The sequence below is a fragment of the Macrosteles quadrilineatus genome, unplaced genomic scaffold, assembly GCF_028750875.1.
Source record: "Macrosteles quadrilineatus isolate MER2022 unplaced genomic scaffold, UCM_ALF_1.0 Scaffold_1__1_contigs__length_201487025, whole genome shotgun sequence".
NCBI lineage: Eukaryota > Metazoa > Arthropoda > Insecta > Hemiptera > Cicadellidae > Macrosteles > Macrosteles quadrilineatus.
This window is the reverse complement of record NW_026542594.1, coordinates 76501721-76519035: the sequence shown is the minus strand read 5'-3', so window position 1 is coordinate 76519035 and position 17315 is coordinate 76501721. Positions and strand designations below refer to the sequence as shown.

The 17315-nt window shown below is 34.4% G+C and overlaps 1 protein-coding gene across 3 annotated transcripts in view; it reads left to right on the top strand.

Moving 5' to 3' along the window:
- The window catches only part of LOC128983622 (ADP-ribosylhydrolase ARH3-like), a 79528-nt gene extending 62619 nt beyond the window's left edge, over positions 1–16909 (top strand). For 2 of the 3 annotated variants that reach the window (XM_054402981.1, XM_054402982.1), the window contains exon 7: positions 16592–16909. In XM_054402981.1, coding sequence (XP_054258956.1) covers positions 16592–16804 — 213 coding nt within the window. In that variant the 3' untranslated portion in view covers positions 16805–16909. The remainder of the gene's footprint in view (positions 1–16591) is intronic. The other variant, XM_054402983.1, reaches the window with a different exon arrangement.
- Positions 16910–17315: the final 406 nt, after the last annotated feature.

Genomic DNA, 17315 nt, shown 5'->3' with positions numbered 1-17315 from the left:
GAAGCAAACCTTCAGAATTTGATGGTTCGTTATTTTATTTCAAAAATAGCGAGGCCATATTTTAATAGCCAAACTCACTATAACCAATCCAGTGAATGCAGGAAAAAGATTTGAACCATAATCGGTAACATAGTTTTCTCGGAGTAGGCAGCTTAAATTTACATTTTGTCGGTACAGACAGAATGACAGAAAGACAGACAGACAGAAATTGAGTTGAGACTCTTTTGAGCCTTCATAGCCTAGAAACGTAAAAATAACCAAAAACTGCATGATTCTACGCAATGGACAGATAAAACTGTAATTTTATTTCTATAGAAGAAGACTACATTGGCACAGTTTCAAGCACTCGACAGAGTTGCTCGACAAGCTGGTCTGAATCTGACACCATTGAATCACTGCAAGGGATGCGCGCAGAGGTAGAGGAACATTCAGATGACTTCTGAGAATTTCAACTTTCTCGTTTTGCAATGTGCCGTTATAGCCTTACTTGGAAGAGGGGGATTTTTGGACCACGAATGAGTTTGTTATGTTTAGTTTTAAATAAATCCGACCTGAATATAAAATAGCAAATGCAAGTCCGCAGTAACAAAAACGTTTATTTTTACGGAATAACTAAGTTCTGGGTCAAAAATAAGTTCTAGACCAGTGGTATAGCCAGGAAAATTCTATTTTCACCATAATATGAGTACAAACTTTTGAAAATTTAACATGGGCCTTATGAGAAAACATTCCGCCATTATTGTCATTTGTTTACATTTTAAGACATAACTCGGTGTTCTGTACCCACGGGCACCTCAACTTGCGCAGGCGCAGAAAGCTCTTTGGAAGCACTTTCCGAGGTAACTGTTGTACTTCTGATGTGTATTAGCTTCTGACATACAATTTTGTCAACTAGAGACAGAGAGAAAGAGGACGACTCGACTTTGCTCCACTTCATTAAATAGATTGATGTATAAGAATTTGTATTACATTATAAAACTTTCCAGAGTAATGAGTTTCTAATCCATTAAAAGACTATTGTTACATTATCCTCAGCTGTATTACTGTTTATTTAATACTTTTGCCAATATAAACGAGCGATACATTTTATTTTTAACGCTTTTTATAATAATTATTATCACTAAATCACTCTTTTCGTCAGTTATCGAGTCGTGTCGTTGTCAATAATGTCGTCTGATTCTGACTGATGTCAGATGTTACACTGAATCGGTCACAGGGATAATAATTAGTTGTAACCTACCAACGCTTTTTATAATAATTATTATCACTAAATTACTCTTTTGGTCAGTTATCGAGTCGTGTCGTTGTCAGTAATGTAGTTTGATTCTGACTGATGTCAGATGTTACACTGAATCGGTCACAGGGATAATAATTAGTTGTAACCTACCACTAGCTTACCTAATTAAGTTTGAGTGTTGCTATTTGCAGTGTCGGATGATTGCACTGGACAGTTTAGCTATCTATTTCAGAAAAATAAAGTTTAAAATAAATCAAATTCTAGGATCTGTTCTTAAGTTGTGGCCGTTTTGAGATGGATGCTTTCAGAGCTCAGTTTAGCCTAGCCTGAACAACTAGATTAGTAGCTTGACTTAGTGGTTCATCCATGTTTAGTTTATAAACACTAATCAATGCCTAATCTAGATTATACGTGCCTTATTCTACTCCGTTTTAAAACTAATATACATAGGCATAAGCTTTAATTTTTGTATTAAATACTGGGTGCATCATTAAGGTAACTCCGTTAGGTTGCTTTTTATAAATAAATAATTTCATAAATCACTGATACCATATATCATCTAAGTGTGTTCAGTACATAATGACACTCTCTCAAAAAAGTACTAATCCTAACCCAAAAAAATATAGATAGGTAGCTTTAGGCCTACCGAGGATAAGTGTTTATATTTATATCACTTATATTTATATCTCTGTGGTTAGGTTTTGGTTATGTTTGCCCTAAGATGGCTATAAGCTTAGGACTAGATATAAAATAAACTCCCAATTAACTTATAGTGCAGCCTAGCCCTAATTTGTCAGTGTCAATGAAATAGTGCAATATCAAGGACAACCAAACTTGGATATACAACCATGTTTATACCTAAGGTTCCTTTTTGGTACTCACCAACAAGGATCAACCGTAATTGTTTTCAGTCAGAAAGTGTCCTGAGTTTCCAGAAAATTGTAACTTATTACATTTTAAAAATTAAGGGTAAATTAAACGTTTCGGTTCTGGTTTTGGAGCGAGTCCAAGTTCTTGCAGTGACTAATACTTCAAAGGAAGGAAGGTGGGAAGATTTTCATACTGCTAATAGCCTTCTTTGAATTCAGCGTGAAAAATACTGGGTAATTTCTATAGTTTGCGCCATTTAGGGGAACCAAACAAATTTTTAAAAACTCTTCTATCTCACCATTTCAATAAACTATGATATTATTATTTGAATAGAAGTTAAATGTCAAGAAAAAAAATACCGCAAATTATTATTTTTGGGATAGAATTACATTGACCAAGGAATACTCTCAAAGTGTAGTGTAGTGATAAAGTTTCCCGAACAAAGCTCGGTCCCCAGCTACTTGTTGTCAAACAAAGCAATAATGTACGTTATTTCATAAAATTTGTACCTGAGAAATTTACAAATGGAAAATGCATTTCTCGTAAGTGTAAGCAAATCTTAAAATGATAGGATTTGTAATGATACGATCTTAAAACGAGCAATTCAGTATTCTTATTCAAAACACCAAACGCCCGCCACTGGATCAAAATATGCCCGCACGGCGCAACCCGGCACGGTGGGAGGCCCCTCTCGTACAATTTAAATTACGTAGGTACATAAGCCAAAAATTAAAAAAAATACGATTTAGAACATTTTACTTTTTGTATACAGAATCCACTGTTTTTAAACTTACCTGACCAAAAAATAAAATAAAATAATAGCCGACAAAAAAAGTTCCGTGGAAATTTGCCATGTCACGTTTCATAAAACATTTAAAACAATCGACTTTATTTGAATATTTCAAATGAAAAGTACCGGGGGACCGAGCCGTGGCTCAGTATGTTTATTTCTATTGTAAGATATATAAAGGAAACTCGTGTTTTATTTATAACTAATTTCTGCTTTTATTGTTAAAGTTTCACTGGAATTTTAATTTACTATGATGTAACTTTAAATGGACAATGCAACACATTAATTTATTTTAATCTTACACATTTCTGTTATTGTAAATAAATTTTCTATGATTTATTTAAAAAAAATAAAAGTAGTATTTTTTTAAATACGTTCCTAATGAAGGAATTAATATGCGATCACAGGTTAATACAGTAGCAATCAACTACACAACATTAAAACAGCACAGTGTATGTAAGGGGTGTGATTTATTTCTTGGTACTAAATTAAGTCATTCTTCAAGTATAAGTAAAGCTTCAGCATGGGCATACTCTCTAACGTACTATCATATAATGGATTAGCTGAAGGCAGATAAGTTCGATTCAAGCTTATATTGCTTACTATAAAGATTGTTGTAATACAATTAACGTTAACTAGTGGTCGTCCAGTGGTCGAAAACTCGACCAAAAATATGTAATGTACAGGTTTCAAATGATTTAGGACTAAAACCTTTTTTTTCCCCTGTGTGAGTAACTAAGGACTTCTGGATGATTTAAATATGATATTTATATGTTTCTTACTCAGGAACAATGCCGTTCCGGGACATTATATAAATGGACGTTAACGTGATTATAAATTTGCATTTTACATAGTTAAAATACAATAGGTATTGCGCAACCGTGATATGTTAAGTCATTAACCTTGGTTCACTAATAAAAACTACACCGTATGCTTACTCAAACAAAACAAAACTTGCTTACTGTACAGCAATAAATCACGTAAAGAACAAAACAAAAGAAAATGTAGACTAGAAGACTACTGATACCGTAGTCATCCTAGGCTACTACTACATGATGTTTCAGAACAGAAGTATGGGGATAAAAATATTAAATAACTCATAAAACACCATAAAATCATAGTACTGTACTTAAGTCTTTCTGGTAATAATAACAATGATAAAAATAAGATAAAGACAACAATGATGTAAAACACCTCTTATTATTTCTCTTTGTTCTATTCTTTCTTTGGTTTCTCTCCATCCACAAGTTGTCATGGTTACTAATCACCCAACGACCCAACCACAAAATATTGTAGTGTTGTGACAGCAGACAGGAGCAGACGATTGTCAGTATGTCAGTGTCAGTGCAAGGTTGTCAGTCTGTAGGTGCGAGCGTATAGGTTGACCTTGACGCTACTGATCGATATTTCTCCGTTTTTCTTCCATGTTATTTTTGTCAAATGAACTGTAAGATTTCAATAATTGGGAATCTACTGCACATAAAAATTACCGTAAATAGTTAAATATATCGTTCATATCGAAATAATAGACTGAAAAACACAGTTCATAAAACATTTTCTTGGGATTTGTGAGGTTATATAATATATAGGCATCATGATGATGCGACTCCAGTTAAGCGAGGTTCTACTGTATTTGCAAGTTAAAGCTACAAATAGAAAACCCATTATGGTTTGTATTCAATGACTGATGTATTAAACAAAATAAATTATAACTTATTTTGATATTAATCAGAAGCATTTATTACAGCTTGCAGCACTTATTGGTATATATAAATATCCCAGTTACTATTGCTTAAAAAAAATAAAACACGAAATTGTGTGGCCATTCAATTTTTATAAACACAGTGTTAAACATTTGACTCTGCAGAATACCGGATGGTAAGGAGTGTTTGGTTTCAAGAAAATAAAATAAAAAATAGTTTAACCAGCTTTACTATTTATTTTGAAAAATAATAGATAGGAAACCATAAGGATAGGTATGGGATTGAACTGAAATAATTGCAGGAAAACTTAAATCGTAAAGTCCACAATCTGTACATCGTTAGAGAGCGAGAGAGAGAGAGAGAGAGAGAGAGAGAGAGAGAGATTTGATAAGGAATCTGATTAGTAAACAAATAATCGTTTCTGGCGTTTGTTATATTGTACCCCCTCCCGCATTTGCACTCGTGACCACTTTTGTTGCTTCCTTAATATTCATCCGTCCCAAAATAGAATTCCTGTAATAGTTTGTTTGTAAAATTAAAATTATTATAAAAATCTTTTATCTTTCGAGTGTAGTTTCATGGTTATTCTTATCAGATAGAATAATATCGTTGTCATATGTAATAGTTACTCCTTCGCGTTACGCAATTGCGTAAAAAAACAGTTCCTGTATCTCGGACAAGATTCACGTATATTTCTCGAGATAAAGAAAATCCGTATAGTTCCCGGTCCATGGAAACACTGTAAATATTGTACTAGGATATAAAATATTGTATAAAGGAGAAGTTGACTAAAATTTCAACTGAAGGTAAAAAAAAAATAAAATAACCTAAAATATGAGATGATGAACGGGTAGGATCAAGATTCAACCAATTATAATTAATTAATATTCAACGATCCTTATTAGAGGTGCATCATATTTATTTGGAGTATGAACATGTTTAAACATTAACACGTAGTTAATCACTATCCCAACACAAATAGTAACAAGGAGTAAACGAAGGTTACAGACCGCTGGGTGTTACCGCTACAAAGTAGGGTAGGGTGCCGTACTTGGCTACACTACTCCACGATAGAACTAGAACACACGATGAGACAGTCTCCGCATTGGTATTGCAGTTACGCTTATCGACACAGGCAGCAGCACCGGTTTGCTGTTTTCATACGTATAAAGTGCACGGGAAGCCATACCTGACTGGCTTATGGGAGAGCTGACTGGCTTTCGGGCGGGTGACTGCCACACCGAGTAAATTACCAGCGCACTGACTGCCAAACCGGGTGGGCACAAAAGTATATATATATATATATATATATACACGGCCGCGCCCGGGAAGCCAGTCACATAAAATATACACTGGAAGTCAGTCAGTTGCACCCCCCAATATATTTCAAGACTATGATATATATATAATATATGTTGGTAAATATCTTAAGCCTAGACATATCTGAACGTATATATCTCTTTTTTTCTTAAAAATACTAAAATATAATTACGTAAAAAATGCTATGCTAATGCAGTCACCACCGCATTTGCATGGGAAAGCCAGTCACGTAAAATTTGTGCTGCTAAGCCAGTCACTATATATTTTACCGCATACCACTGGAATCCAGTCACTGAAAATCCACCCGGGTATCCCGTCACTTCAGTCACTTTCACCCCTGCCCTTCTACTTTGTGATATTTATTTGTTCTACAAGCTTGAAAATCCGCACCTCAAACAAATGGATTATGCTTCAGGCATTGAGCACTCTCATAACCCATCTTTCGCACTTCATTTTAATTAGTTGTCTTCCAGATTACTTAACAATTACTATTCTACAGATTAAATACCTAAATGTCAATGTAATCTTTGGTCGTCTTAATAGTCGTCCTGGCAACTGTGGATACAAATATGTACCGTACTAATTCGCAAGCGTAAGGTGGGAAGTTATTCCTTTATAGTTGCACAATTAGGCCTATTGTTGAGTCCTTGGAGGCAAGCGGCCATCTTTGATGATTTCAAAAAGCTGCAAAATTTACCGTCCAAAAATATTTTTCAAACACCAAAGTGTTTATAATTTAAATAGCTAGTATACTGTGGGATTAGAAATGTTCTTTGTAGTTTTGAATTATTCTCCAAGGGAGTCCATAAAATAAGTTAACGGTCACGGTCATCTTGGAAAAAGGCCAACTAATACGAAAACAATATCCTGTGTTGCGCGGGCCGTAGCACACAAATAGTTTTCCCACCTCAAACAATCAAAGGCGTAAGGAACAAGGCAAAATTCTTGTCTCTTTTGTGGCGAGAGGTAGGGGCGAGCCTAACGGGTTCCATTGATGGGCTACCCGGCTACCGACCGACCTGGGGTAGCGACTAGCGAGCCAGTGGATGGTTAAAGAAAGGTTCTGCCGGTTATTTCCATCTTATTGCTGGTTCTCGAGCTTTTTGAGCTCGTTGTACAGTGAAATGTTACTTCCCTATTTTATATAGCCACAATCAAAGCAATTTTTACAAGAAAGAATGAAGATATAGACTCAGTGATGTGTGGTTACTTAATTAAATCATGTTCCTTGATTGTTTACCCTTTTGTAAGAACCAATAATCAATCAACTTATATTTCTTTATTTTTTATCTATCTTTATTATCTATATCAATTCAAGAGGTAGCCCTGTACCTGGTTAACAAATATACCGATTACATTTAACGTGTTTTCTTTGAGTTACGCCCCATGGGATTCCAAAGTTTCACAATGTTACTTGAATGTTATAGATTTGGAGCTTATGAAATTTGGAGGTTATGAACCGCTCTGTTTATTTAATATTTAAACGTTGGAGTTTGTGAAACTTGGACATTGTGAACTAGTGATTATTTGAATGTTATAGTTTTGGAGCTTATGAAATTTGGACATTATGAAACGCGCTGTTCATTTAATATTTTAAGCGTTGGAGTTTGTGAAATTTGGAGTTTATGAAACGCTCCCGTTTTGTCTGTACATTGCTCAGAATCATCAACTTTTAGATTATTTTTACGTTTTAAACATTCAAGAATCCGAAAAAAGTTTCATCTCAATTCCGTTAATATCTCAATCATCAATTATTACCTCAATTCCGTTGTTGTCTATCTTCCGTCTGTCACGGTCCAAAGGCCATTTTACGCGGCCTTCTCCTGAAAACGAGAGTACCTATCAAGATCCTCGAATCATCCATGTATCCACTGAATTGGCGAAAGTGTCTTTAGCTATTAAAATATGGCCTCGCTACTTTGTAAAAAAAACTTACGGACGTTTAAAACCCAATTTTGTGCGATTTTTGTCAAGTTTTCTCACAATGTTTATCACATAATCATCATATGAAATAGCGAACAGCTGTTCGGATCAAGATTATTTTTCTCTAGCTGTCACTGATATGTTTACATTGAATATTGTTTACAAATACCGCAATCATTTCAGATCAAGTTTCAAAAGCAAATCCAAACCAAGTTGGATTAAAACCGTTTTTCCTTACATGACGAATTTAATTAATCGCAAGTGCAATAATGTGTAGGGTAACCGTAAATGAAAATAGAGCTTCTTTGTGTATAGAATTTCTATCGAGTTTTGGGTTTATAACCGGGGAAAAGACTTTGACTCAGTGTTCTATATGCCTGGGAAACTTACATTTTTTACATAAACGTTACCAATAGCTTACATATAAGGTTTCAACTCGTTGACGGCACTTCAATGGTGGTTGTGTAAAGTGTTTAGAGACAACTACAGTGGGTGATTGTTACGGATTATGCTCAAATCGTATTTCTAATGTGTCTTCTCAACGCTATGTGCTGCTCGCTGGACCATACGTCCAACAGACCAATTATCAATCTCTTGGGTTCGTAGGCTTAAACAATTATTCATAAGTTGGTAGCGCATATAACTCAGTGTTCCGTACGGACAGGCCAAGAGCACCTTTGATAGTGAAATTTCCAACCTGAATGTTTAATGGCGAGGTTGAGGTATAGTATTTTAACTATATATCGTTTGGTTAGTTAGGTAAGGTTAACCTAACCTAACTAACCAAACGATATATGGAATTAAACAATCGAATAATCAATATTACTAATTTAGTTGTTTGTGCCAACAGATATGGAAGTGTACCCCTCATAGATCTATTACGCATTTTTTTTTACTTGAAACTGTCAGATACTGTATTTGTTTGTATATAATAGTTTGGCTAGCATATCTGAAAATATGCAAACCAATAGTTTTTCTTTATTTAGGAAGGTTTCAACTGACCACTAGAGGATCCCTGTGCGTAGAACGGGCACACAATAGTAATTAATATTTAATTAATACATCTTATCTTACTAATATTATAAATGTGAAAGTTTGTATGTTTGTTTGTTTGTTTGAAGTTCAATCACGCATTAACTACTGGCACAAAAGATATACTGTTTTTAATTTATAAATAATTTGTCATATTGTGCGAATCTTGGTGATTTCAATTTGGTGATTTGCTTTTTTCTGCTGTTTAGGTGCAGTGGTAGAACATTATTATGGATATGGTAGATGTTTTATACTATATTATACCGTAAATTAAAGAAACGACACGACGAGTGTCGTTGTCAATAATGTCGTCTGATTCTGGCTGATGTCAGATGTTACACTGAATCGGTCACAGGGATAATAATTAGTTGCAACCTACCACTAGCTTACCTAACTAAGTTTGAGTGTTGCTATTTGCAGTGTGGGATGATTGCACTGGACAGTTTAGCTATCTATTTCAGAAAAATAAAGTTTAAAATAAATCAAATTCTAGGATCTGTTCTTAAGTTGTGGCCGTTTTGAGATGGATGCTTTCACAGTTCAGTTTAGCCTAGCCTGAACAACTGGATTAGTAGCTTGACTTAGTGGTTCATCCATGTTTAGTTTATAAACACTAATCAATGCCTAATCTAGATTATAGGTGCCTTATTCTAGGCCTACTCTGTTTTAAAACTAATATACATAGGCATAAGCTTTATTTTTTGTATTAAATACTGGGTGCATCATTAAGGTAACTCCGTTAGGTTGCTTTTTATAAATAAATAATTTCATAAATCACTGATACCCTATATCATCTAAGTGTGCTCAGTACATAATGACACTCTCTCAAAAAAGTACTAATCCTAACCCAAAAAAATATAGATAGGTAGCTTTAGGCCTACAGAAGATGAGTGTTTATATTTATATCACTTATATTTATATATCTGTGGTTAGGTTTTGGTTATGTTTGCCTTAAGATGGCTATAAGCTTAGGACTAGATATAAAATAAACTCCCAATTAACTTATAGTGCAGCCTAGCCCTAATTTGTCAGTGTCAATGAAATAGTGCAATATCAAGGACAACCAAACTTGGATATACAACCATGTTTATACCTAAGGTTCCTTTTTGGTACTCACCAACAAGGATCAACCGTAATTATTATCAGTCAGAAAGTGTCCTGAGTTTCCAGAAAATTGTAACTTATTACATTTTAAAAATTGAGGGTAAATTAAACGTTCCGGTTCTGGTTTTGGAGCGAGTCCAAGTTCTTGCAGTGACTAATACTTCAAAGGAAGGAAGGTGGGAAGATTTTCATACTACTAATAGCCTTCTTTGAATTCAGCGTGAAAAATACTGGGTAATTTCTATAGTTTCGGCCATTTTGGGGAACCAAACAAATTTTTAAAAACTCTTCTATCTCATCATTTCAGTACACTATGATATTATTATTTGAATATAAGTTAAATGTCAAGAAAAAAAATACCGCAAATTATTATTTTTGGGATAGCATTACATTGACCAAGGAATACTCTCAAAGTGTAAAGTTTCCCGAACAAAGCTCGGTCCCCAGCTACTTGTCAAACAAAGCAATAATGTACGTTATTTCATAAAATTTGTACCTGAGAAATGTACAAATGGAAAATGCATTTCTCGTAAGTGTAAGCGAATCTTAAAATGATAGAATTTGTAATGATACGATCTTAAAACGAGCAATTCAGTATTCTTATTCAAAACACCAAACACCCGCCACTGGATCAAAATATGCCCGCACGGCGCAATCCGGCACGGTGGGAAGCCCCTCTCGTACAATTTAAATTACGTACATAAGCCAAAAATAAAAAATATGATTTAGAACATTTCGCTTTTTGTTTACAGAATCCACTGTTTTTAAACTAACCTGACCAAAAAATTAAATAAAGTAGTAGCCGACAAAAAAAGTTCCGTGGAAATTTGCTATGTCACGTTTCATAAAACATGAAAAATAATCGACTTTATTTGAATATTTAAAATGAAAAGTACCGGGGGACCGAGCCGTGGCTCAGTATGTATATTTCGATTGTAAAAGCAATATAAAGGAAACTCGTGTTTTCTGTATAACTAATTTCGGCTTTTATTGTTTAAGTTTCAGTGGAATTTTAATTTACTATGATGTAACTTTAAATGGACAATGCAAAACATTAATTTACTTTAATCTTACACATTTCTGTTATTGTAAATAAATCATAGAAATTAAAAAAAATAAAAGTAGTATTTTTTTAAATACGTTCCTAATGAATGAATTAATATGCGATCACAGGTTAATACAGTAGCAATCAACTACACAGCATTAAAACAGCACAGTGTATGTAAGGGGTGTGATTTATTTCTTGGTACTAAATTAAGTCATTCTTCAAGTATAAGTAAAACTTCAGCATGGGCCTACTCTCTAACGTACTATCATATGATTGATTAGCTGAAGGCAGATAAGTCCGATTCAAGCTTATATTGCTTACTATAAAGATTGTTGTAATACAATTAACTTTAACTAGTGGTCGTCCAGTTGTCGAAAACTCGACCAAAAATATGTAATGTACAGGTTTCAAATGATTTAGGCCTAAAACTTTTTTCCCCGTGTGAGTGAGAGTAACTAAGGACTTCTGGATAATTTAAATATGATATTTATATGTTTCTTACTCAGGAACAATGCCGTTCCGGGATACTATATAAATGGACGTTAACGTGATTATAAATTTGCATTTTACATAGTCAAAATACAATAGGTATTGCGCAACCGTGATATGTTAAGTCATTAACCTTGGTTTACTAATAAAAACTACACCGTATGCTTACTCAAACAAAACAAAACTTGCTTACTGTACAGTAGTAAATCACGTAAAGAACAAAACAAAATGAAAATGTAGACTAGAAGACTACTGATACCGTAGTCATCCTAGGCTACTACTACATGATGTTTCAGAACAGAAGTATGGGGATAAAAATATTAAATAACTCATAAAACACCATAAAATCATAGTACTGTACTTAAGTCTTTCTGGTAATAATAACAATGATAAAAATAAGATAAAGATAAAAATGATGTAAAACACCTCTTATTATTTCTCTTTGTTCTATTCTTTCATTGGTTTCTCTACATCCACAAGTTGTCATGGTTACTAATCACCCAACGACCCAACCACAAAATATTGTAGTGTTGTGACAGCAGACAGAAGCAGATGATTGTCAGTATGTCAGTGTCAGTGCAAGATTGTCAGTCTGTAGGTGCGAGCGTATAGGTTGACCTTGACGATACTGATCGATATTTCTCCGTTTTGCTTCCATCTTATTTTTGTTAAATGAACTGTAATATTTCAATAATTGGGAACCTACTGCACATAAAAATTACCGTAAATAGTAAAATATATCGTTCATATCGAAATATTAGACTGAAAAACACAGTTAATAAAACATTTTCTTGGGATTTGTGAGGTTATATAATATATAGGCATCATGATGATGCGACTCCAGTTAAGCAAGGTTCTACTGTATTTGCAAGTTAAAGTTACAAATAGATAACCCATTATGGTTTGTATTCAATGACCGATGTATTATACAAAATAAATTATAACTTTTTTTGATATTAATCAGCAGCATTTATTACAGCTTGCAGCACTTATTGGTATATATAAATATCCCAGTTACTATTAGTAAAAAAAAAATAAACACAAAATTGTGTGGCCATTCAATTTTTATAAACACAGTGTTAAACATTTGACTCTGCAGAATACCGGATGGTAAAGAGTGTTTGGTTTCAAGAAAATAAAATAAAAAATAGTTTAACCTGCTTTACTATTTATTTTGAAAAATAATAGATAGGAAACCATAAGGATAGGTATGGGATTGAACTGAAATAATTGCAGGAAAACTTAAATCGTAAAGTCCACAATCTGTACATTGTTAGAGAGCGAGAGAGAGAGAGAGAGAGAGAGAGAGAGAGAGAGAGAGAGATTTGATAAGGAATCTGAAAAGTAAACAAATAATCGTTTCTGGCGTTCGTTATATTGTACCCCCCTCCCCCCACCGTATTTGCACTCGTGACCACTTTTTGTTGCTTCCTTATCATTCATCCGTCCCAAAATATAATTCCTGTAATAGTTTGTTTGTAAAATTGAAATTATTATAAAAATATTTTATCTTTCGAGTGTAGTTTCATGGTTATTCTTATCAGATAGAATAATATCGTTGTCATATGTAATAGTTACTCCTTCGCGTTACGCAATTGCGTAAAAAACAGTTCCAGTATCTCGGACAAGATTCACGTATATTTCTCGAGATAAAGAAAATCCGTATAGTTCCCGGTCCGTGGAAACACTGTAAATGCTAGGATAAAAAATATTGTATAAAGGAGAAGTTGACTCAAATTTCAACTGAAGGTAAAAAAAATCAAAATAACTTAAAATATGAGATGATGAACGGGTAGGATCAAGATTCAACCAATTATAATTAATTAATATTCGACGATCCTTATTAGAGGTGCATCATATTTATTTGGAGTATGAACATGTTTAAATATTAACACGTAGTTAATCACTATCCCAACACAAATAGTAACAAGGAGTAAACGAAGGTTACATACCGCTGGGTTTTACCGCTACAAAGTAGGGTAGGGTGCCGTACTGGCTACACTACTCCACGATAGAACACACGATGAGACAGTCTCCGCATTGGTATTGCAGTTACGCTTATCGACACAGGCAGCAGCACCGGTTTGCTGTTTTCATACGTATAAAGTGCACGGGAAGCCATACCTGACTGGCTTATGGGAGAGCTGACTGGCTTTCGGGCGGGTGACTGCCACACCGAGTAAATTACCAGCGCACTGACTGCCAAACCGGGTGGGCACAAAAGTATATATATAGATATATATATATATATATATATAGATTTATATATACATATATATATATACGTCCGTGAACGCGATAACTTGAGTAATTTTTGTCCGATTTTGATGAAATTTGGTTTAAAGGTGTAAGGCGGGATAAACTTGAATGAGTTCGCGAACCAGCATGTCGGACCATGGGAACGGGGTTTTACGGGGAGTTTTATAGGGTAAAAAATGGTTTTTCTAATTTTTGACCCTCAAAACACAAAATTTTCTAATTTATCTCTAAACCTTTTTAAATAGCTTAAAAAAACAAATAATTTAGTATACCAAAGTGTTTTTGTATGGTTATTGGTAACGGAGAAAATTAAAAATACCCCCGCCGCAGCAAACATGCAGACTAAGCGAATTTCCATATGTCTGATTGGATTTACACTAAAATGTCTACTTAAAAATTTAACATTTATTTCCTATTTAAATAGAATTATTTTAATTAGGTACTTAGGTTTGCTGCATCAGGGAGGGTAAAACTTTTTTTGTAAAATGTTAATAGTTAGTAAGAAATAAAAACATTTTCCAAATTTGATCAAAATATGTTCATAAACAAGCAAACTACAACAGTTTACTCATTCTCCATAAGAATAACATGGGAATTTAAAATTTACATTTTTTTGGAATTTTCTCCGTAACCATTAGGCGCATAGTAACACTTCAATATACTAAATTATTTGTTTTTTTAAGCTCTACAAAATGGTTTGAAAAGATTTTGCAAAATTTTATTTTTTTTGGGTCAAAAATGGGAAAAACCTATTTTTACCCCATAAAACCCATAAAACCCCATAAAACCCCAGTAAACCCCCGTTCCCATAGTCCGATCATGCTGGTTCGCGAACTCGTTCGAGTTTATCCCGCCTTACACCTTCAAACCAAATTTTATCAAAATCGGACAAAAATTACTCAAGTTATCGTGCGGATGGACACATATATATATATATACTAGCTGACCCGGCGAACTTCGTATCGCCTAAGTTATAGGTTTCCCCTAAGACAGACCGATGGAAAGAAAGTACCGTTACGTTTAATTTTCAAGATGATCTCGTTCGCATCGCTCAATCACGTCCTGGTTGAAGTTCGTTCGCTACGCTCACTCACCTTTGGGTTGGAGCTCGTTCGCTACGCTCACTCACCTTTAGGTTGGAGCTCGTTCGCTGCGCTCACTTGCCTTCAGGTTAGCTCGTTCGCTACGCTAACTCGCCTCCAGGTTGAAGTTCGTTCGCTACGCTCACTCACCTTTGGGTTGGAGCTCGTTCGCTGCGCTCACTTGCCTTCAGGTTAGCTCGTTCGCTACGCTAACTCGCCTCCAGTTTAGCTCGTTCGCTACGCTCACTCACCTTTTGGTTGCAAATTAGCTGTTGTCATAAATGTAAAAGAAATAATAGTGCTGCACCCTGTTGGTAATCCTTGTAACTTTAATGCTATTGAACATCATAGAACAGAACCAACTTGTTTAATTGAAACAGCTGTTAAGATTCATTAATTCCATTTCTCATAAGGTTAACATGGGAAACTCCAGAGCCACTGGGGCGGAGCCCTTTTAAGAATTTCGAAACGGGAAATAGTTTACGTCCGATTCGCATACCTACAGAATTTACACACCAAATTTCATAACGATCGGTGAAGTCGTTCCGGAGGAGTTTGCAGACAAACACTGTGACACGAGAATTTTATATATTAGATATATATATATCTCTATATATAGATATATAAAAATTTGAACGAATGGTGTTTTTGGCCTCTGGGGACATCAAAATGAAAAAGTAAATCGGTCCCGGGCCTAGGTCTTACCATGAGACCTACGGTAATAGCTACTTCCCTATAGGGAAATTCGCTAAAATTAAAATTTAAAATTCCTATGCTATTCTTATGGAGAATATTGTAAAATGTTGCAGTTTGCTTGTTTATAAAAATATTTTGATCAAACTTGGCAAATTTATTTATTTTATACTAAGTTATTAATATTTTCCAAAAAAAATACACTTTATTTGTTTCCTTGTGGCAGCAAACCTAGGTAATCATTAAACCTAATGTTATTTAAATAGGTTTGGTTAAAAATCTATTCAGACATATGGAAATTCGCTTAGTCGGCAGGTTTGCTGCGGCGGGGGTATTTATAAATATTCAATGTAGTAACAGAATGTTCTGATATTTGGATTGTTTCTATTTTTGGACTCCCTTGTTCGCGACTCTAGATATGTGTGTGTATGTGTTATTGCAGTCAATATCATTCCCCCGACCAACCTCTCCCCCATAAGTAATGTAATCCAGCTACTAGGAGGTCACGAGGTCATTTCCCGGACCCTGCGGTACCCCCCCTCTTTGACGAAGGTCTATCTACACCACTGAGGCTACTGAGAAAGGTTGCTGAAGACACGTGCATGACGTCACCCGCCGACCCAGACAGTGCCGCATCGCGCAGCTGCCACCTATCAATTTTGTTTAACTGTTGTTTGTTTTTGTGTAATATTTGTGCGATGAAAACTTTTCTTGTTTTATTTTATTCTTTTAGTCAACTAATGTGTGTGAAATGCCTCTTGAGCGATGTTCTGACACTGACACAGTATGTATCAATAAACTAAGTGTAGTTTGTTGGTATTAATATCCAGATAAAACTCACAAATTACCTTGACATGATATCTCTTACAAAACCGCAACTCTAAATATACTTAGCTACTACCAACTAGCAAACTCAATGTGGTAATGAAAAATGAATAAAGAACTTTATTTTAGCCAATAGATTATACATTTAATATAAAATACAAATTAAACATTTAGAAATACATGATAATTGTTTGCCATAATGTCCCTTTGTTTTAGCAGACAGACTGCCCATTCAGACGCACTATCCAGTACGCTATCTCACTGGGAGGTGATACAGACACTATCGCTAGCATGGCTGGGGCCATCGCTGGGGCTTATTATGGAATTGATGTCATCAATGAGAGTTTACAGAAACACTGCGAGTTTGTTGAAGAAACCATAACACTTGCAAGCCAAATTGTTGACATTTCTTCTGTTAAACAGACTTAATTTTGTTGTGACATGTACATTATCAATGTTGTTTCCTAGATGGAGTTTTTTGACTGTTTATTTGTCACATTACTGCAAAGAAAACTAATAAATATATTAAATATGTGTGGTTAACTTAATTTTTTTGCCTATTTAGAATTTTACTGGGATATTGACTATTTGAAAACTGTGACCAATACTGTTTTAGGCTATTTTAAGTCCCAAAAATTGACAACAATAATTTAAAAACATTGTAGCCTTTATTGCATTAGACCTAAACATTTGTAGTCTTAATGCTACTAGTCCAAAATATGGATAAAATGTGTAAACTGTAGGGAGTACATTATTTCCTAAACTGAACAAGAATATGTTTTTCAGTTTTTTATAAATTTACGAGGGGTATCCAGAAAGTAAGGAACGTTTTTAAATAAAATAAAAATTGCACTAGAAAAAACATTTATTATTGTATTTGAAAGAAGAACTTATTTTAGAAGAAGAATACTTTTTTTACAAAGTTGCCAAACAAATTTAG